Source organism: Vipera ursinii, assembly GCF_947247035.1.
Source record: "Vipera ursinii genome assembly, chromosome: 2".
Lineage (NCBI taxonomy): Eukaryota > Metazoa > Chordata > Lepidosauria > Squamata > Viperidae > Vipera > Vipera ursinii.
Window position 1 is genome coordinate 119,489,854 of NC_139513.1, and position 21,254 is coordinate 119,511,107.

The 21,254-nt window shown below is 39.8% G+C and overlaps 1 protein-coding gene across 1 annotated transcript; it reads left to right on the forward strand.

The window, feature by feature from the left end:
• Nucleotides 1–725: 725 nt before the first annotated feature.
• Nucleotides 726–19,757, forward strand: WBP2 (WW domain binding protein 2). The gene is made up of 8 exons (XM_083353916.1): nt 726–1,124; nt 4,778–4,886; nt 6,190–6,325; nt 10,742–10,834; nt 12,631–12,768; nt 13,308–13,427; nt 16,253–16,329; nt 17,680–19,757. The coding sequence occupies exons 1-8, from the start codon at nt 1,066–1,068 to the stop codon at nt 17,731–17,733; spliced, it is 786 nt and encodes a 261-aa protein (XP_083210042.1). The 5' UTR covers nt 726–1,065; the 3' UTR covers nt 17,734–19,757.
• Nucleotides 19,758–21,254: the final 1,497 nt, after the last annotated feature.

Here is a 21,254-nt window from a genome sequence, read left to right on the forward strand (position 1 = left end):
GCTAAACGTCCTAGCACAAGGGTAGGCAACCTCGGCTCTTTTATGACTCATGGACTTCAACTCCCAGAATTCCTGAGTCAGCATAGCTGACTCAGGAATTCTGGGAGTTGAAGTCCATGAGTCATAAGAGCCGAGGTTGCCTATCCCTGTCCTAGCATAATCAGCAGTCTCTGAGAATCAGATTGCAAGCCATTTAACCTTCAACTGTGCCTGTGTAACAGAAATACGTTTAGTACTCACTCAATATTCTCCAGAAGGAACAGGAGTTGCAAGGCGACCTATCTTTATAAATGTGTCTAGAAACAAGTTGCCTTCAGGCAACTTCCATTATGTCCCTACGTTCTTGACTTTTATTTTTGCAAGTTCTTATGAGAGTTGCCATTAATACTTTTCTGCAGAAATCCAAGAAGGACCCACGCAGCAAAACAGGCAAGAGTGGCCCCAAGTGCACCAGGGATAGGTTTAATGAATAGAAATAAGTAGTATGTGAAGTTAGCACTATCAGAATCTGAAACTTATATCTAATTAGCAAAACCTTAAGAGACTAGCATTTTGTAACTTTAAACTTTATTCCAACATTACACTTTTGCGTTTAACTAAAGCAGGGGTAGGCAACCTCGGCTCTTTTATGACTCATGGACTTCAACTCCCAGAATTCCTGAGCCAGCCAAGCTGGCTCAGGAATTCTGGGAGTGGAAGTCCATGAGTCATAAAAGAGCCGAGGTTGCCTACCCCTGAACTAAAGCATCAACTATTATGAACAGAATCCAGTGTTTTTATCCAATGTCATATATACAGACAAGAACTTCACCCTTCCCACTTTTCCGCAAGTTTTAGCGGTCGAAAGCAACCTTTCCACCAACGAACTACATTTCCCATCATGCCTTGGCATCGCCCCGTTGCTTTACTCCTCTTCCGGTTTGGTTCGTTGCCTAGACTAGAGCTCCTCTAAGCCGGAAGTCGCTCGCAGAACTTGCGTAGAGCCGCTTTACTAACGGCTAGCTTCTGAGCATCTCAGTCCAGCGGGTGCCAGGTGAAAAAGTCAGCAGCAGTTGCTTACCGGCCATGGCGCTGAACAGGAACCATTCGGAGGGAGGCGGCGTCATTGTCAATAACAGCGAAAGGTACTGGGGGGCGGTGTTTGCAGCTCGTGGGGTCCGGTCTGAGCGTACTGCGTCAGCGGCTCTTCCCCCTGTTACCCCCCCCCCCGATTCCCGGGGCCCCGCCCTTTCGCAGATGCCCCGCCTCCAGGGGCGGAGAGAGAAAGTTCGTCGTCGCAGTCCGCCCGCTCAGCGCTCTCTTCTTTTCTTGCCTTTTCTACGTCGGGCGTCTCGTTCGATCCTTGCTGTCATAAATAATCTTTAGCGTACTATCCTCTTTTTTTTATTAAAGAGTTTTACAAAAACAAAATTTTACAATATATCCCCAAATCCCTCCCACCCCAAACCCACCCACTTCCCCCCCACACTTCCCCGAGCTAAATACAGGCGTACTATCCTCTTTTTTTTTGTTATGCTGCAATATGGTCATTTTCCTGGAAATTTCTTAGCTTTGGTGCGGCTGAAGGCATAGTAAGATGAAAACAAAATTAGCTAGCTAAGAGTGGAAAAAAAACGACTAAGAATTGTGTGTAATAGAACTTGTCCTGAGCTTAACATATTTTCCTAAATATCCCCAGCTTGTAAGATTTCGAAAAGAGCGTTTCTTTTTTGTTTCCAAGGATTTTAATTTATTGCCTCATTTAATAATAATAATAATAATAATAATAATAATAATAATAATAATAATAATAATAATAATAATAATAATAATAATAATAATTTTATTTATATACCACCCTTCTCCCGAAGGACTCAGGGCGGTGAACAGGGCAGATATATCAAAAATACAAAAATACAAAAGTTAAAAGAAAATTAAACATATGCCCAGCTAAAAACAATAAATACAAATATTAAAAATGAGATAAAAACCCAACCCATCCCCCTTCAGGCCAGGCCGGCTTGTTCAAATAAGAATGTCTTCAGATCGCGATGGAAGATGAAGATACTTTGAAATAACTAAGATTTCTTTCTTCTTCCCTGTGGCTTAGCAGGATGATATTACTGGTAATAAATATCAATAATATCGATACCTTTTTTCCATGGTTGTCAGTATGCTCAAATCTGAGCAGTTGGCAAGTCAATAGATGCAAGCCAGCTCAAGAATAAGCTTAAAAATCACAGTTTCCACACACTCTTTGTAGAAAGAAGCTGGAAGGAATAACAGTTGGGGCCAACAAGGACAGATTTGGGAGAATAAATAGTAAAATTCAGAAAACAAATGAGAATAAAAGTTGGAACATTGCAAGTGGACGTAGGTGGCAATACTCCATTTGTAAATGTAACATTAAGGGGAACAGGAATTACAGGTAGTCCTCGACTTACATCAGTTCATTTAGTGATCATTCAAAGTTACGACAGCCCTGAAAAAAGTGACTTATGACCATTTTTCACACTTATGACCATGGCAGCATCGCCATGGTCATGTGATTTACATTTGGATGCTTAACTGGTACATATTTATGACTCTTGCAGTGTCCCGGGGTCAGGTGATCAACTTTTGTTACCTTCTGACCAACAAGGTCAATGGAGAAGCCAGTTTCAATTAACAACAGCATTACTAATTTAACTGCAGTGATTTATTAATAAGCATGGCAAGAAAAGTTGTAAAATGGGGAAAAACTCACTTAACAAATTTCTCACTTAGCATCATAAATCTTGGGCTCAGTTGTGTTGGTAAGTCAAGGACTACCTGTACAGAATATATAGCAGTTCCGTATTTCAGATTTGGAAAGTTGCCACAGGTAAATAATCCAAATTACTTAGTAATTTCTCCTTTATTCCAGCCTGTCATAGCTACTTCTTATATATTTATAACTTTATTTATTGTACTTATATATTGCTGAATCAGCACAGACTCGTGGAATTTTATAAAACAATCAACAAATACATCCATAACAGAAAAGAAATTCCATATTTATGCAAATAAATCGAAACAACCAATATACAAACGAAAGTATAAATTATGATAAATGCAAAAAATCCAAACAAAATCAAATTAATAGCAACAATAACTCAAAATAATATAACTATAGATGGAAATTTTGGCAAAGTTCCAATTTTGGTAGCTTCCTAAAGGTCAGAAGAAATGAAAGAAGCTTTAATTCAAAGGGGAGGGTATTTCATAAGGCTGCATCATCAGCTGAGAAACTGTGACACTTGGCTTCCATTCCCTTTTCTTCACAAAATAAATAAGATGATTTCTCCACTTCTACATGCTTCAGTGGCTTTTTACATTCCATATGGCATTTGTTGAATTTTCCCAAGGACTTAAATTGATACTGGGTTCTTATCTCGTCAGACTGAAAATTAATTTCCAGTACTACTTTTGTTATTTGCAGTTTATATATTGCGAATGTTAATGTTGGAAAGAATATCCTCAAAAAGAGCATCATATATATTTCCACAATAGGAGAGAACTTATGCCGTAAGTGTCTTCTAATAATTTTGCCCAGTGCAAACTATCAGAAGGCTTCTTGATGTCATGTTAGTATTATGAAACAATATAATCTACCACCATGTCAACTCTTCTCATCTGAATATGCTTTTGCCACTTCTTGTTCTTCCTTTGTCGAAAAAGCAGTTGCATTTAGAAGTGGCAGGCTATATTGAAATCCGTCACATTGCAAAGTTTTCTATATTTGTTTCTTCACTGGAAGTAGTGAAAGAGCATATAAAAATGAAAATATGACTTCAGCATTAAAAGATAATAAATGCTCAGGCTGAGGTCTGATTTTAACACCAGCGAAGATTATAGAGTGATGGTACACGAAGAGAGTACCAGTTTTGTTGCTGCAGAGCTTAGGAACATGTACTGAGGAAGGCTGATAGGAACTTTTTCTGTCCATCCTGTGGAAAAGTAGAAGACTAGGAGAACTGACAACGTGTCTCAGTTCAGGATGCACAAAATACATGCATTGAAGTAACAGTCCTATCCAAGTGGCAGATGGAATAGTTTGATATTGCTGCCACAGTATTAAAACTGGGTGGAATAAATAAAGTAGTCATTTTACTGAATTATGCCATTTCATATATAGTAGCTTGAGCTGTGTTAAGAATGCTGCCTTTGGCAACCCTCGTGCTGAGTAAAGTTGGCTCATTTTTTTGGTGATGGTTTTCATGTACATGTTTTTCAACCAAATGGGTTGCTGACAACCTCACTGATAATCATTGTGTGCCTGTTTGTATTTAGTAATCTACAGGTTGCCTTTGTTGAAATATTGTGCCAGTGATGTTAAAGCTTATATTATCCGTCTTAGATGTAAAACAGGGGTGTCAAACTCAATTTCATTGAGGGCCGCATCAGCATTGCGGTTGCCCTTAGGGGGCCGGGTGGGTGTGGCCAGGGTGGGCGTGGCCTACTGGGTGGGTGTGGCTAGAGTGCGTATGGCCTACTGGATGGGCATGGCCAGCTCTACATTGTTGGCATCAAGGCTGCCTATGGGGGCCTGGGCAGGAGTGGGACAGATCTGGGGGTCTCTGGAGGAAGGAGGGTCTCTGGGCCAGGGCCAAGGCAGTGGGGGCCGTTCCCTCACTGTTTCCAGGATGGCTTTGCGGGCCGCATAAAACCACTTCGCGGGCCGGATCCGGTCCCCAGGCCTTGTGTTTGACATGTCTGATGTAAAAGAATTTCTAGGAAGTAAATCTTAGTATCTGTTGTCTGTTTTCTTTGAGTATAGCATCTTGATGAATTACGAGCACATTGAAATGACATTCCATGATATGGAACATACGCCAGAGGCATTTAAAGGGACCAAGAAAGGCAGTGTCTTCATGACTCCGTATCGAGTAAGTCAGCAATGTGTATTTGTTTACATGCCCGCTTGGAAAGAGAAAAAGATCCTAAAACTCCTGATAGTTATCTCTTTCTATCTATACCTTCTTTATTCTGGTTTAGCTATATTGAGGTGGGAGAATACATATGGATGTAGTCCCTTCTGGGTCATTGCATTTAATCTTTGTATTAATGTGGCTGACATTTGGAATTAGCATTTTTATGCTTGGTAAGTCCAAAAGCCAAATGAAAAGGAGCATAAAATGAGTTGAACTGTAAAATAGGAGCGGCAAAGGTGGTAACTGTAAGGCCGGCCTTATCCTTTCTTCTCCTTTTCTGTCCCATAATTTGAAGTTCAGATCTTCTAGACAACATGAAGCAATGGCTGAGGGCTTACAAAAAAGATTTGGGCTTGTAACAGATGGCATGATTTTGCAGTGCCCTTATCCCTTGAAGCTTTATGATGAGTTGAGTTTTCATTTCCAGTGGCTAGTTTTGAGTATTCTCAGTTGCAGTATGGAGCAATAGTAGAATTATGATGGTGGAGCAAGCTGGAGCTAATAAAAAGAGGTGATAAAATAGCTGAATTGCTTCAGTAACTTGAAAGTACATGGGCAGTGGGTATTTCAAGCACTTTGGATAAGAGCTCAGGTGGTATAGTGGTTAAGTACAGTATTGCAGGCAAACTCTGCTCACAGCCAGAAGTTCACCCTGATGGGGCTCAAGGTTGACTCAACCTTCCATCCTTCCCAGGTTGGTAAAATGAGGACCCAGATTGTAGGGAGCAATATGCAAATAATGCTTCAATGTTGTAAACTTCCCATAGAGTGCTATAAAGCAGAGGTCCCCATTTGAGCACCAAGGACCGGTTCCGTGGAGAGAGGTTTTTCTGTGGAGCGGAGCGGTTGTGGTTTCATGTACTGCCTGCATCTTGTGGATGGGGCTTTGCTTCTTTGCGTGGCCCGGTTTCTGGCATGCCGCAGCCCGGTGCCAGTCCATGAAACAGGGTTTAGGGACCCCTGCTATAAAGCAGTATGGGCAGTATATAAGCCTAAATGCTATTGCTATTGCTATTTGATTAATACTGTACATCAATTGAGCATCTTGAGAATTTAAAAGCTATCTAGAAATAGATTAATATTGCTGCTTCATAGTATCAATCGAATAAATTGTTGGTTCCTATTTTCCTAAGATTTTGGAAGCACTAACTGAAACATTAGTTATATCATTTGAGATTAGTTAGTGTGTAGCAATGAAATCTAGTGTTTTGTTTTTCTGATTCTAAGCATTAAAAATCTGTATTCATTTTGCCTGCAGGTTATTTTTGTATCTAAGGGAAAAGATGCAATGCAGTCTTTCATGATGCCCTTTTATTTAATGAAAGAATGTGAAATTAAGCAACCCGTGTTTGGAGCAAATTATATCAAAGGCGTCATAAAAGCAGAGGCAGGAGGTAAGTACCCCTATGTTTTTGGCATTTGATTTATGTTGTTCTTACAAAAATCAATCCACAAATCATTGGGATTATTCTGCTCCGTCATCTTTGCAATGAACTCTGAATTCATCTTAATTTACTTACAAAAAATAACAAATGAGTTGTGAGTACTGTAATTAATTTATTCTAGTGAAATGTTTAGAATCATTATGCATTGTAATAACAGATGTGGGTGACATATTCAGAGGGCGAACATAGAGAACATGGAGGGTGAACATGCTGTGGACATAGTATACTTGGACTTCAGTAAGGTATTTGACAAAGTAGAGCATAACTTACTTGGTAAGATAGAAAAATGTGGGATAGACAGCATCACCACCAGATGGATTCATATCTGGATTCATTCAAAGTGCAGTCCTCAATGGAACTTACATGGAGGTGTGTAGTGGGGTACCCCAAGTTTCTGTCTTAAACCCAGTATTCTTCAACATCTTCATAAACTATTTAGAAGAGGATATAGAAGAGGAATGGATCACATTTGCAGGCAACACCAAGCTAGGAAGAATAGCCAATACTTTAGAAGATAGGCTCAAGAGCTAGAAAGATCCTGACAGATTTGAACACTGTGCCCTATCAAAAAAAATGCAGATAACTAGTGAGAAAATTAAGGTTTTGTACTTAGGCAACAAAAATCAAATGCACAGGTATAGAATAGGTTGTACATGGCTCAACAGTATTAATTGTGAGACAGAACTAGGAGTCCTAGTGGACACTCACTTAAATATGAGCCATAGGAACTGGGTATGTCTAGTCCAGGGGCAGGCAACCTCGGCTCTTTTATGACTCATGGACTTCAACTCCCAGAATTCCTGAGTCAGCATAGCTGACTCAGGAATTCTGGGAGTTGAAGTCCATGAGTCATAAAAGAGCCGAGGTTGCCTACCCCTGGTCTAGTCTAACAAAAGGACTAGAGGTATGATAGCAAGCTTCCAAAATTTGAGAGGCTGCTACAAAGAAGAGGGGGGGGCAACCTATTACCAAAGCACCTGAGACAAGAAGTAATGGATGGAAACTTATCAAAGAGAGAAGCAACCTAGAACCAAGGAAAACTTTCCTGACAGTGAGAACAATTAATCAATGAAACGGCTTGCCTTCAGAAGTTCTGGGTGCTCCATTATTAGATTTTAAGAAGAGGTTGGACAGCCATGTGTCTGGAATGCTATAGGATCTTCTGTTTGGGCAAGGGGCTGTACTAGAAGACATCCAAGGTCCCTTCCAACTCTTATTATTCTGAATATTCGTCTTGATACTTTACTTATAATGAAAGACCAAATAAGCATGTTTGTCTCGAGTCATGATGAAACCAAATCATCTATGCCAGCGGCTCCCAACCTTTTCTATACCCCACACCCCTGGAGTGCTTCTGATACATTCTCGCACCCCTTACAAAAGTCTGAAATAACGGCAACAAATTATGCATATACACTTTAATTTTGAAAAGCCTAGTTTTCGCAACCCCTGGAATTTCATCTCGCACCCCCAGGGGATGCGAGCACCCCTGGTTGGGAACCCCTGTTCTGTGCTAAAGAAGAGAATGGTTTTCCATAGTACCTGAGTTGATGGGAGGGATACCTCCAAGATCAGCAGTATTGTTCCCATTCAATTCCCTGACTCTGGTCTCATCCTGCTAATAATAATAATAATTTTGGGAAACTCCAGTACTCCTTGCTTACACAAAGTATAAGATATGCATTCTTATTTTATATTTCAAATTTTGTTTTATTTTAATTTTGACCTTTTTAATTTTGACTTTTACCTTAAATCAGGCATGTCAAACTCATGACGTCATCTGACGTCGCAGGACGTATTGGAACTTTTCCCCCATTCCCGGCAATGGGGTGGGCGGGGTTTCAGCATGAGACATCCGGCCCGCGGGCCAGCAGTTTGACCTGCCTGTCTTAAATCGAGAATGGATTTCCCTTCCATGATCTGTTTTCCCCTCCTCCCCCCACCCCACCCCCTCACTATTGCTCAACTAGAAGCTCAACTAGAAGTATTAGGAAAAAAATCATAATACAGAGCATGGAAACTTTTAAAGAGTTTAATAAAAACTGATGAAAACATCAACCACCTCACTGTCTATTTTCATTAAGTATGGTGAAGCAAGATGTCACAAAAATGGATCTCGACTTTTTTATTTCTTATAGTAAAGCTAAATCAGACACTATTTCATCTGTTTAGGTAAAATGGCTTTTGACAAGCAGCATTCTGAGATCCCACAGTGGTCAGTTAATCTATAGCAGGATTCTTATCTCGGTTGCTTTTTGATGGCTGTGCATTTCTGTTTGATTGCAGGTTTCATATTTAATTGACTTGAAAGCTCTTGAGCAGTTTTTTCCCTCTATGAAGTATGTCTTAGCAGAAGAATGGAATATGACAGTGTCCATTTCTGCCATTTTATATTGTATTAAAAGAGCCGAGAGCCTTACGTCTGAGTGATGCTCAGTATCTGTCTGCTTCAAATATCCAATCTGTCAATCTAGCTGGGAGATAAAGGATCTTTTAAAGTGTCTGATTATATTGATTATATCTTTTCAGTATTTTACTTTTAGGATGGTGTTTTGGCAATGATTTGGGGCTGGTGAGCACATTTGGATTTTTGAAAACATACTATAAGTGTATACTGTTAGAAAATGGCTACAATAGAGGAGATATGGCTACTGAAAACTGGCTGTCTGTGTGGTTGTGACTACTCACATACACCTGTTTACCAGGAGGCAAAATAATTCATTGTATCAGCATATTTCTTATCCCCCCGATACACTTGTGCCTTTTTATGGACAGGTAGGCATACTTCCAAACCCAGCACTTGGCCTCAGTTACTACCCCTTTATATATGGAATACAAAGATGTTGTTAATAATGATAACAGCAGAAACTGAAGTTTTGCTCTTCAGTATGCGCACTTCCCATTTAGTTTCTTTTAACTGAAATGCACATTGGATGTTTGGATATGTGGATATCCAGGATATGTGCACATGGTCCTCCGTGGGTATCACACTGTTTTCCATATATAGGGGTTGAAGTCAACTAAATAATTCAGAAACGTACTTTTACCATGATTTTTACGTGATCAAGGGCTGAAACATAGTCGCCTTTTCTGGAAGTTCCCAAATTTAAACGACTACAGCCATGTTGATGATATGTTTTAGTGGTCTGTTTCCAGTCCTGCAACTCTAAATTGTTCCTATATAATCCATATAATTTTTAGCCCAGATACAATCCTATTTCTTATTTAATTTCACTTCATATGGTTGCCATTCTAGATTGATTTATGGTTATCTGAAGAGTAGTTGTAAAGATGTTTTAACAAATCAAATTTGCCCTGGCTTGCTCAGAACAAATTTAATCTGTGTAATGTTATTGTTTGCAAATTGTTGTTGTTGTTTTTCTTTCCTGGCCTTTGATGACTCTTGAAGGCACAGATCTTTTTTGTTGTTTAAAATCCATCTCCTTGTAACATTAGTGTCACACCACTTTGCACATATATAGTATTCAATTACACTTTCACACTTTGCTCAACCATTATAGAAAAAAGATTTCAATTTTCCCTGCCATTAAACATATATTTATTATATTTATATTTATTAAATTTTTATACCGCCTTTCTCCCGAAGGACTCAGGGCGGTGTACAGGGCAATAAATATTAAAAAACAAAGTACAAAAGTTAAAAAACAATTACATAATTATGCCTGATATATACAATAATAAAACCATGTTAAAAACCCAACCCCAAACCCATCAAACCAGGCCGGATTGCTCAAATAAGTAAGTTTTTAGATCCCGCCGGAAGGAGCGAAGGTCGGGGGCCATCCGGAGCTCAACCAGCAAGCGGTTCCACAGGTCAGAGATAAGAACAATTATATTCACAAATGATTAGAATCAGCTAGGTCTCAGATTTTATTATCTAAATAAAAAATATATATATTTCTGGCTCCACAGTTTGAAAGTGTGTATCTGCTCTTAAAAGTAGCAACACGCAGAGAGCATGTTGGTGCAGTGATTAAATGCTGGCCTTGAAAGCAGGAAAATTCTCTCTTCTAGTCCCACCTTAGCCATGAAAGCCGGTTGGGGTGATTTTGGACCAACTCACCTCACTGGATTGTTATTATGAAGAAAATACAGGAGTATTAGGTAGATGCACCACCTTGAGCTCTATATTGTCTAAAACAAAACTGGGCTAAAATGAGGAGAAAAAGAGAACATGGCCCTCATTTTCTAAAGCTGCTTTTTACTCTAAAAGACTTAGGCTGAAACGTAATGGAAAGATGATAGAGGAAGAGCCTTATAAGGATTTCAGGAACCTTACAAGATAAACCTGGTAGTAGACAAACTTATTTTGCTTTTTCCACCTATCTGATCTTATTTTACTAGGTGGTTGGGAAGGATCCACAACGTTCAAAATGACATTCTCAGCTGGAGGTGCCATTGAGTTTGGACAGCGTATGTTGCAAGTAGCATCTCAAGGTATTTATAACAGAAGTAGAACTGCTAAGGGCTGGTGAGAGAGAAATCTGGGTGTGCCTTGGTGAAGAGTTGAAAATGTGTTTCAGATTAGGATACGTACCTGGATTACTTAAAATAGTTGAGGGAATTTAAAACTCATTACAAAATAAAGGCTTATTTTGGTATTCCTATCTCACAATTACTCTTTTCATCACGAGAACACCAATAGATACATTTACTCTTGGCTTAGCACTTAACAACGGAAGTCTTATTGAGTGCTGTTAATGCAGGTGGTCCTCACTTAAAAGAGGCAATTCTCATTCAGTGACTATTTGAAGTTGTGATGGCCTTTAAAAAAGCTACTTACCCATCTTCCAAGTTATGACTGTGGTACCCCACCTCCCTTTCCACTTCCATCACGTAAATTTCATTTTGTGTGCTTGGCAACTGGCTCACATTTACGATTAGTTGCAGCATCCTGTGGCCCTGCGACTGTGAAGTTGCAATGTTTTATTTTTCTGTTTTTCAGCAAAAAAACCCCCAGCCATTGGGTTCATTTAATGACCACATACAGTAGTTTGCTTATCAGCTGTAGTGATATAATGGTTTTATAATGACCATCATAAAAATGGTTGTAAAATCGAGCCAGGTCATGTGATGACCCACTTAACAACTGCAACAACTTATGACCAAAATTCCAGGCTCAGCTGTGGTCAGAAGTCAAGGACCACCTGTGTCTGTTATTCCATAAGCCTATGGATCATCAGTTGGGGGTTCTGTTTTCAGATCTCCTTTATGCTAAGGCAGGGGTGTCAAGCTGCCGGCCCACGGGCCAAATGCGTCACACGGAAGCCGTGCCCACCCCAGCTCCGGCAAGGAGAAAAAGTAACCGTTCGTCGCGACACGTCATGCGACGTGAGTTTGACACCCCTGTGCTTAAGGGAAGAATTATAGCCTTCCTTTTCACTCACCTTTGCAATGAACCCCTCCTTTCCCCTGGCCTCTCCTGCTGCCTCTGAACTCTTTCTAGTACCAAATTGACTTTCATGAGACAGAGAAAAGTTTCATTTCTCCGGTGTCCTGTTTTCCTCCACTAACTAGTTCAATGCTGGACTTAGGCAGTTCTGCTTGGCCTATTTTTCTGCATTTGTAGTCTGGTTTTATCTGTTAGAGCCTTTAAACGGAAGGCCAGAACCGTGTTACGCTGCTATCAGCTTCATTTTTTGTTGCTGTACCAGGCTTCACAAATTCAGTTGTCAACATGGAAAAAGAAGTGAAAGAACTAAAGAATATAGCATAACTATGGGTAATCCTTGATTTAACAACTACAATTGAGACCACAGTTTAGATTACTAAACAAGGCAGGTGCATGACCTTCTTTTGCAGTGAATCATGCAGTCATTAAGTGAGTCCAGTTTTCCTCATTGACTTTGCTTGTCAGAAGCCAGCTGAGAAGGTTGCAAACGGTGATTACATCACCGCAGGATGATAAATACATGTCAGTTGCCAAGCGCCCACAGGATGCTGTGACGGTCGTAAGTGTCAGGATTGGTTGTAAGTCACTTTTGTCAGTGCCATTGTGACTTCAAACGACCTCTAAATGAATGGTTGTAAGTTCAGGACTATCTGCGTAAGAGTTCTAGAGGAGACTCAAGACCTGTAATTACTGATATTGCTAATTGTTGATTTAATTGGCACTGTAATCTCAGTGAGCTTCATGTGTGCCATTGTCCTGTGGAAGTGGGTTCTGGCTGTTGTATTCCTGAAACGCTTCCTGTCAGCTTGGTTGAATTAACTCACTCATCTTTGTTTTCTAGCTTCAAGAGGGGAAGTTCCCAATGGAGCCTATGGTTACTCATACATGCCGAATGGGGGCTATACCTTCCCACCACTTGCTACCAATGGGATGTATCCTCCTCCTCCTTCAGGATACCCTTATCCACCACCACCACTTGGTGAGTTTTGAAAGTAAATGAAGGCAGCTTTTAATTAATGTTTTATTTAGAAATATGGTAGGGAAAGGCAATAAGATTCACTTTTTCATCCTGTTTTCATCCTATTTTCAATGGTCACCCAAATGGGCAACTCCCTTGTTAAGTGTAAGCAAGTCTTGTTTTGTGTATACAAGAACTTACTTTCAGTTATTGCAAAGTTTCTACTGAGGAATATATGGTTCATTCTCATCTCAATACTTCTCCATACCTTTTATAGGTTGATTAAAGTTTTCAGATCCACGTCATCACAAGGGAGCCAATCTGGATAAGCTGGAAGCAGTTGTCATGGTCAGAAATATTTCTGAAATAGCTCTGATTGCATCATGAGCTATATTGTGATATAACCTATCAGTTTCTGAATTCCTCTTTTTTAAAAATAAATCGGGCTCTTTAAAATACCTAAAAAGGTCAGTTTGAGAACAAGCATTCCAGTGATTCTCTGGTTTGACTCAGCTAATTGTTTTTGCAGTGCTTTACTCTGTCTTTTTCCATTGTCCTAGAATTGTATCCTGGTCCACCAATGGATGGTGCTATGGGATACATGCAGCTTCCTCCTCCTCCCTATCCTGGGCCTATGGAACCACCTGCTGCTGGCCCAGATCTTCCCACCACTCCGGCAGGTAAAGATGCTTGCCCAAAGGCCAAGATAGGAAATTTTCTGAAAAATGATAAAATGGCCCAAAGCCTTTGAATCAGGGTTCACATATGTAACCTTTCTGACTTGTGCCTGGCCAGAATGTTGGTATACTATTTCAGCGTTTCCCAACCTTAGGAACTTGAAGATGCGTGGACTTCAACTCCCAGAATTCCCCAGCCAGCTATGCTGGCTGGGGAATTCTGGGAGTTGAAGTCCACGCATCTTCAAGTTCCTAAGGTTGGGAAACGCTGTACTATTTGTTATTCCCAACCAGCACGTTTTGAAGGCATCAGATTGGGAAAGGCTGTGCTAGGCTTAGCAAACCGTATTAGCATTTGTTTTGTTTATAAAACCCATTTAAAAGAAAATATATTTTGGAAAGCCACTCTGTAGAGATCTAATTTTAACTCAGGTGGCTAATTTCTAACAATGGCTCAGTTGAAGCTCTATTAATCTCCTTTGTAGGACCTCAAACTAATTCTGTTTATAAAGGAATTGCCTTTTGTTATTGCCAAGCTTTGCAAATCCAGTTCATAAAGTTAGTGATACCCCATGTATCACTAACAAAAAGGTAAAACATCCAGCAAATTTCACCATACATAAACCCAGGAAGGGCTGAGTTTTCAGTAGAGATGGCAGGCAATTAGTTTCTACATAGACAGAATAACAGCACAAGTTTTATTTACATGACTTTTTAAACATGTTTTTAATTAATTGATATAAAATAAAAATAATAAACCACATAGTTATCAAAAAGAAAGAATAAGAAAAAAATATACAAGAAAAAGAAATTCATGCAGGGCATATATTCCTATGTATATATGTATATAAAGTGTGCCAAAAGTCATGCCTCCATGACAGTTTATTATATAAATTACATTACATGCTTGAATTGGTTCCTTTTTCTCCTAAACTGTTCCTTATTCATTTGACACCATATTATAATCTTGTCCAACAGCACAGACTAGGAATTTTTAACGAATATTACAAATCAAAGAGGAAACTTTCACTATATAATGTTTATTATTAGCAAAGAACTAGAGAGAGAAAATTTTAGAGGCAAATCCAGTACCTGGTGCTGGAGTCAGTGTTTGGCCACAGACATGTTATTGTTGTAGAGTGACAGTATGTCAGAGGGTATAATCTTCCTCTTGTGCACACAAACTTGAGATCTGCCTGGAGAAGAAGGGAATCAGGAAAGACTTCAGCTTTTTATCCTGCCTATAGCTTTTTAAAATGTCTAGTTTTTTAGAATAGTAAGCATCACAGTTCTGGCAACATACCCCTGCAGTAGGTCTGAGTTGAATACTGAGCAGGACTATATAACGAAATATAGAATAGTGCTCTGTTTGCTATTGGAAGTAGGTAGAAACAAGCTCTTTTTAGCTAAACAGAATAATCCTATTATGTGATTAAGGGACAGTAGACTTTCTGTTCTTATGCTGCATTTAGGGAAGAATTGAGAATTGAGTTAAATACTGTAAGTGGATGACTTAAATACTGTAAGTGGTGCTAAAGTAATATTCCATCTTTGAAGCAAGAATTGGATGAGACAAACTGCTGCCTTGTTTTAGCCTTGTCCTTTGAATAACTGTTCTGTTCCAGCCTACTACCAGCCCTGCAGAAAAGGCAGGGACAACCCCTTTACAAAAGGCAAAAGGCTGGAAGTAAGCCCGCCAAATTTATTTACACAAAACAGATCCAAAACAGAGCAAACTGAGCAAAACAAAATACGAACCACTAAAACAGGAGCTATTCAAACGGTTGCCTTCAGCAAACCAGCCCTCCCACACATTCCCCTTTTAAACAGTTCAAGGCGTGGCTTCTCTCTGCCTCCTTCCGAGGTGCCCCATTGCCTTCCTCTGTTTACTCCTGATTGACTGCCTCCTGCGTCGGGCGTCTTTGAACAGGGCCAGCTGTGGGTCATGTTCATCCACGCTGTCAGGCTCACACAGCTGGGTCTGCGTAGTAACCAGATGGGAGGGGCCTGGCTGAGAGCTCTGCGAAGCCTCAGAACTGTCCTCTGCAGGCTCTCCAAACCCCTCCTCCTCCTCCTCCTCCTCTGAATCGTCCGACCCAACTGCCGAACCCATAGGCTGACCCTGAATCACAACAGCCAGGGGTGTCAAACTCGCAACATCACGTGATGTGTTGCCACGTATTGCAGCTTTTCCCCCATTGCCAGAGCTAGGTTGGGCGTGCAGTTTGACACCCCTGCTTTAGCGGATTTCACAGAATTTGAATAGCTGATTGCATTCCTCTAGGAAAGAACATATGGCAGCTTTGGGTGAAAATGGTAAAGAGAATTACAACAGGGATTATACATTGTATTAAACAACGGTGTGATCTGTTTGGTTTGATCTAGCACAGCATAATGACAATGATTTGTACATTCAGATTGAATGCTAATTTCCAGTTTAATAGTTATCAATCAGAGATACATACGATATATAAGGTTTTTTTCTTGAATAAACCAGAACTACTTAGATTCCTACCACGTGCTAAGCGTAAATTACGGTTTACAAGTCATAATATGCATAATATTCAGGCAATAGGTTAAACCAAAAGAAAACAAATCATTTTATTCAGCAGCTGAATACAATATGCATACCCAACTCTTATTTCCTATTTGAATCTATGCAACCCATCCTTACACAATTGTAGGATGCTCGGGTGCCATGTGTTTTTAATTGGTATACTGTATGTTTTATCTGTTTTTATTGTAAGCCACCCAGGAGTCACAAGTGTGAGATGGGCAGCTATATAAATCGATTAAATAATAAACACCAGTACTTTTTTTTTTTGCAGCTGAAGCTAAGGCTGCAGAAGCTGCTGCCAGTGCATATTACAACCCAGGGAACCCTCATAATGTCTACATGCCCATGGTAACTTTCAAAAATATATTTAGAGCAAGTGTTAAGCAAGCGTGTCTCTTGGTTGCAGCTCAAAACTTCCACATGTCCTTTCTCTGAAAGCACCTAACACACGCTGCTTTCTCTTTTCTTCTTTTTTCGTTCTGCCTTTAACCTTGGCGGGTTATTGTTTTGGGGGGCTTTTTGCATTTCCCCATCCCAATGATAGTTCCTCTTCTCTGTAAATTTTTCTAGATGTTTGCCTATGTATCCCCCACTTCTTCTTTTCTGTATTCCAGCCTTCTCTACTTCCTTCTTTCCGATTTCTCAGCTGCAGCTTCGTTGGCTTTCTGCCCAATCTACTGTCTATATTTGTTTGTGGAGGACATAAATATATATTTGCTCAGATCTTTAAAGAAAGGGCTGGGGAATGAGGGAGATACAGGTGGTGATTAGGCGTATATAGTTTTAACAGGTGGATGTTTTACAGAAATTATATTTTTCCCGTAATTTATCTACTTAATTTTAATAAATAAGATTATATCGCAGAGACTTTATAAGGGGAATTGATTTGCTTTTGGGAAAAATCCAGTGCCACAATGCTTTTGCCTTTGCTGTACCTCTCGTGGACATGAACAGCCCTTAACACAAACTTGATTGACAGTGTTTGTGGGTGCCATCTTTTCTTTCATCAAGGAACTCACAGCAACTTTGAAAGGATTCCCAAGGGCTCTTCTACCCAGGCACTAACTCAACCTAAATTTCTTAGTTGGCTGCAATGTATCCCCTCAGACCATATCCAAGGGCCCTTTATCATGTATGTCCATATTGCCTCGCACGTGCGTGCTAGTTGTTTCCAACTCTAGGGGCCGGTGCTCATCTCCGTTTCAAAGCCGAAGAGCCAGCGCTCATCCGAGGATGTCTCCGTGGTCATGTGGCCGGCATGACTAGACGCCAAAGGCGCACGGAACGCTGTTACCTTCCCACCGTAGTGGTCCCTATTTTTCTACTTGCATTTTTTACGTGCTTTCGAACTGCTAGGTTGGCAGAAGCTGGGACAAGTATATTGCTGTCTATTACAAGAACACTTAGCACCTGAGCCTAATTATTAGGGAGCCATATTTATTTATTTAACACTGCCCGACTCCAGTAAGGCAAGAATACATGGCATAAAAAGTGCCTCAGATATGACAAAAAACAAGCTTTTTAAAATTACATGATAGTACAAGAGAAATCTCCCTGTCAGTTCAAGAACATGCTTCATGCAGCATAGGTCTAATTTATATATTGTTATATATATAAAGCTTACAACAGTGTTCTGCAATTGAAATATGTGTAATAATAAACTGAAGTTGTTGTTTTTTCCCCTCTCAAACATTTTAGGACCAGCCTCCTCCACCTCCTTACTTTCCTCCAGAGGACAAGAAAACCCAGTAGAAAAACATCATCACATGTTGCATCTTTTATTGCCATATGGCTAAATATTGATTAGGGATATGACAATATTGTCTCCCCCCCAGTACATGTATCTGTCATGGACCAAAATGATAGATATATGTGCCAGTAGGAAAGTGTTTCTAACATTTTTCTGGATTGGTAATGCTCAGACACTAAATATTTTGTTCTCCTCTGTATGATATAACAAAGAATTCTTTTCCCCATCCCACATTTTAATTGTCCCAGAGAACATTCTTTCTCGAAGAAAGACTACTTCAGCTGAAACTCATCAACAACTATTGAATTTGGTAGATGTTGATATTTTAGGTGCTGCCCAGCTCATTCACCGTGAAGCTTCAGAAGAACATTATCTCTGTGATCTTTTGATTGGTTCTTCGTTGCATGAACCCTGCCATCCTATGATTAAGGACGTTCACTGATCTTCTGACAAATTTAACGGCATGTATTAGACATTTGATTCTACTTGGACAATGGAATTTTCTGCCATTTCTTCTACAAGGTGCATGGCACAAACACTTCACACTACGGACAGTCTTGTCTATCCCTTTAATACCTTGGCTCTTTCAGTTTTACAGTGACAAAGTGGTGGCTGTGTAGTTTTAGCCAGGAAAGCATCTTTACCTCTATAGTTGAACAGGGTAGTTGATTTGACCAAATGGCTGATCATCCTAGTAGTAGGCGATATGGTTTCTAAGAAAGAAGATAGTCATATATAAGCCTATTTATGTGTTTAATTATTGCCTAGATATTATTCCTTTTATTTTGAGTGTATTGCAGCTTGAAGGAACAGATTTTTTTTATTGTTTTCAGCCATCACTCACTATGTGTGGTGAACATCAGATTATCTCTCAGTTCAATAACTCTTTGCTTTAACTTGACAAATTCAAAGGCTTTGCTAAAAAAAGAAAGGTCAAAGATCAAAGGGTTTGTGCATTTTCTCTTTCCTCAAGTACAATTCTTATCGCAAAATATCATACACAAATCACAATAAAGCAAAATTCTTTTCTGGAAACAAAATGGGGGAGGGGGAGGTAAGCGGTAGGATTTTAGGAATTTTCTATGGCAGTAGGTCTAGATGTATGGCTTCCGAACATTCTGGAAACTTACCAGAACACTTGAAATCCTAGTGCTGGCATCCCCTCATCTGTCTGAATCATGAGAATCTACTCTTAATTCTTTAACATTGAATCTGATTTAATGCTGAAATGAAATAGATGCAAAACTATTTAAAACTACTGTCCTTGATAATAAAAATACTTGAAATTGCCATTTCCAGTACTACTTTGGACCTTCTTTCACTGTTGGCTTCAGTCCAAGTTCTATGTAGTGCTTGAAACAACGCCCGTTATTTCCAACTCTGCTCTCTCCCGCTTGACAGTAGATACAAATTGCTTCCTGACTTTTGCTACAGATTGTCCTGGGGCAAAACACAGCATCTGGTAAAGAGAGCACAGCCGAATAGGATGGTCTTTCTGCATGCTTCTGCAATGCTTAGTTTTTGCTTCCCTGACTTAGCACAAATATTTTGCTATTACTAAAATTTGTGAACAAGCAAGCTTATTTATGACCCATTTGCATTACTCTGAACACGGCTACATGTCTGTAGACTTGAGAAACAGCCATCTCAGTTCAGGTTGGAAGTATTGCAGCATAAAAATTCAGATGCTTTTTCAGCAAAAGTGTTCCAGCGCTCTTTCCTCTAGAAACTGAAACACCGTTTAACTGATAACTAGGTTTGCAGACTGACTATAGCCTATTATAGGTTTCTTTGGTACAGTATGGTTTTTGCAAATGGTTTCTAACTGACCTATAATATACTTAAAAAGCCATGCATTTTTTCCCTAGATTTGCTATTTAAATGAAAGTGATGTAACAAAATTGTTATATTAAAAATCAGTATGTATTTTGGAAATTTTTTTGTTAAATTGGATGTGAAATGGCTCTCTTGAATGTGAGGCTGTCTTTTGATTTGCTGAGACTATGAAATAAAATACATGACATCACATTGCTTTGGTTCAGTGGGTCAACATATTGAAAAAAGTGCTTTATGAACTGTTTCAACACTTACGACTGTTGTAGCATCCCCCTGGTCACTTCATCAAAATTCATTTGGCAACTGGCGTGTATTTATGATAGTTGCACTGTCCTAGGATTGTGTGATCACCAATTGCAACCTTCTCAACCAGCTTCTGACAAGTCAATGGAGGAAGCCAGATTTGCTTAACAACTGCATGATTCGCTTAGCGAAAGCAAAAAAGGTTGTAAAATGGTGCAAAAGTTACTTAACAGCTGCTTTGCTTATCAACAGAAGCAACTTTAAGATGGGTGAATTTCAATTCTTTGAATGTTTAGCAATGGCCATGCTTAGGAAATTCTGGGACTTTATTTTTAATCTTTATCAGATGCCACTCATCTCAGAGTTCGAGGTGGTTCTGAGTGGCTTATAATAAAATATATGGAAGCAACAATTATATTAAAAAATAATTAAAATTACAGAAGATTAAAACAAGCTGAAAACTATGGGTTTAGACTGGAGAGGTGGGTGTTGGCTTGTCTTCTAGTCGAATTAAAGTTGCTGAGGTTGGAAAATACTGACCTTTGGTTATCCTCTCCATGAAGGAAGGGAACTTGTGGCAATAAATGTTGCTGAATTACAGTCCTCAAGTTTCCCTTACTATTAGCCATGTTGGCTGTGAGGATTTGGAGAATCACAGGATCCCTGCCCTTGTGTCTAGCAGACATAAATGCAATTATTTTATAGTAGGCTTTGCTTATAAATAGTCACATGATCAACTTACTCTCCACTTGCCTTGCTGCTTGTCACTTTCACAGCAATTATGTTGGTTCTTCCTAAAACATCACTGCAGGAGGAAAGGTGTGTTAGTTTTTGGTGGCAAAAAATGTAGAGGAGCCTGATAGCACTTTTTCCAACAAACCCATTTTATTGAAAGGCATAGGCCAGGGGTCTTCAAACTTGGCCCTTTTATGACTTGTGGACTTCAACTCCCAGAATTCCTCAGCCAGGCATGCTGGCTGAGGAATTCCACAAGTTATAAAAGGGCCAAGTTTGAAGACCCCTGGCGCACATTTTCATGAGCTTGTAGTTCCCTTCTTTGGGAACCATGGGACCAACTTGGCACCTCCTAGGTACTGGTTTCATCCGTCTGGTTTGCACAGTGACCATAGAGTGACCTCTGCATTTGCTTCAGAGAAAGGAAAGGGTTCCTGTTGATAATGCTCACAGAGGGGGCTACGCACTGCCCATAAAGCACTTAACCTGAAGCCGTGCGTTGGCCAAACATTTCCATGGCATGGCTCTTTGAATTCATTCCCTGGTATGAGTCATGTGACATTTGCTGCAGTACACTTTAGGGTTGGTGGCCTATAAGCCTATGTAAGCACTAGTAAAGCCAAATTGTTCCTCCTGAGGCTGCTGATTGCCAACACTAACAACTGTTGTTACTGGTTCTGCCATCATGTAAGTGGGATAAGCAATGGCA

Excerpts from the sequence above, each read along its gene's own strand:
- WBP2 (XM_083353916.1), top strand. The coding sequence starts at position 1,066 with ATGGCGCTGAACAGGAACCATTCGGAGGGAGGCGGCGTCATTGTCAAT. Across the intron at positions 4,887-6,189 it reads TCTTCATGACTCCGTATCGA|GTTATTTTTGTATCTAAGGG; the intron begins GTAAGTCAGCAA and ends TTTTGCCTGCAG. Across the intron at positions 6,326-10,741 it reads CATAAAAGCAGAGGCAGGAG|GTGGTTGGGAAGGATCCACA; the intron begins GTAAGTACCCCT and ends TTATTTTACTAG.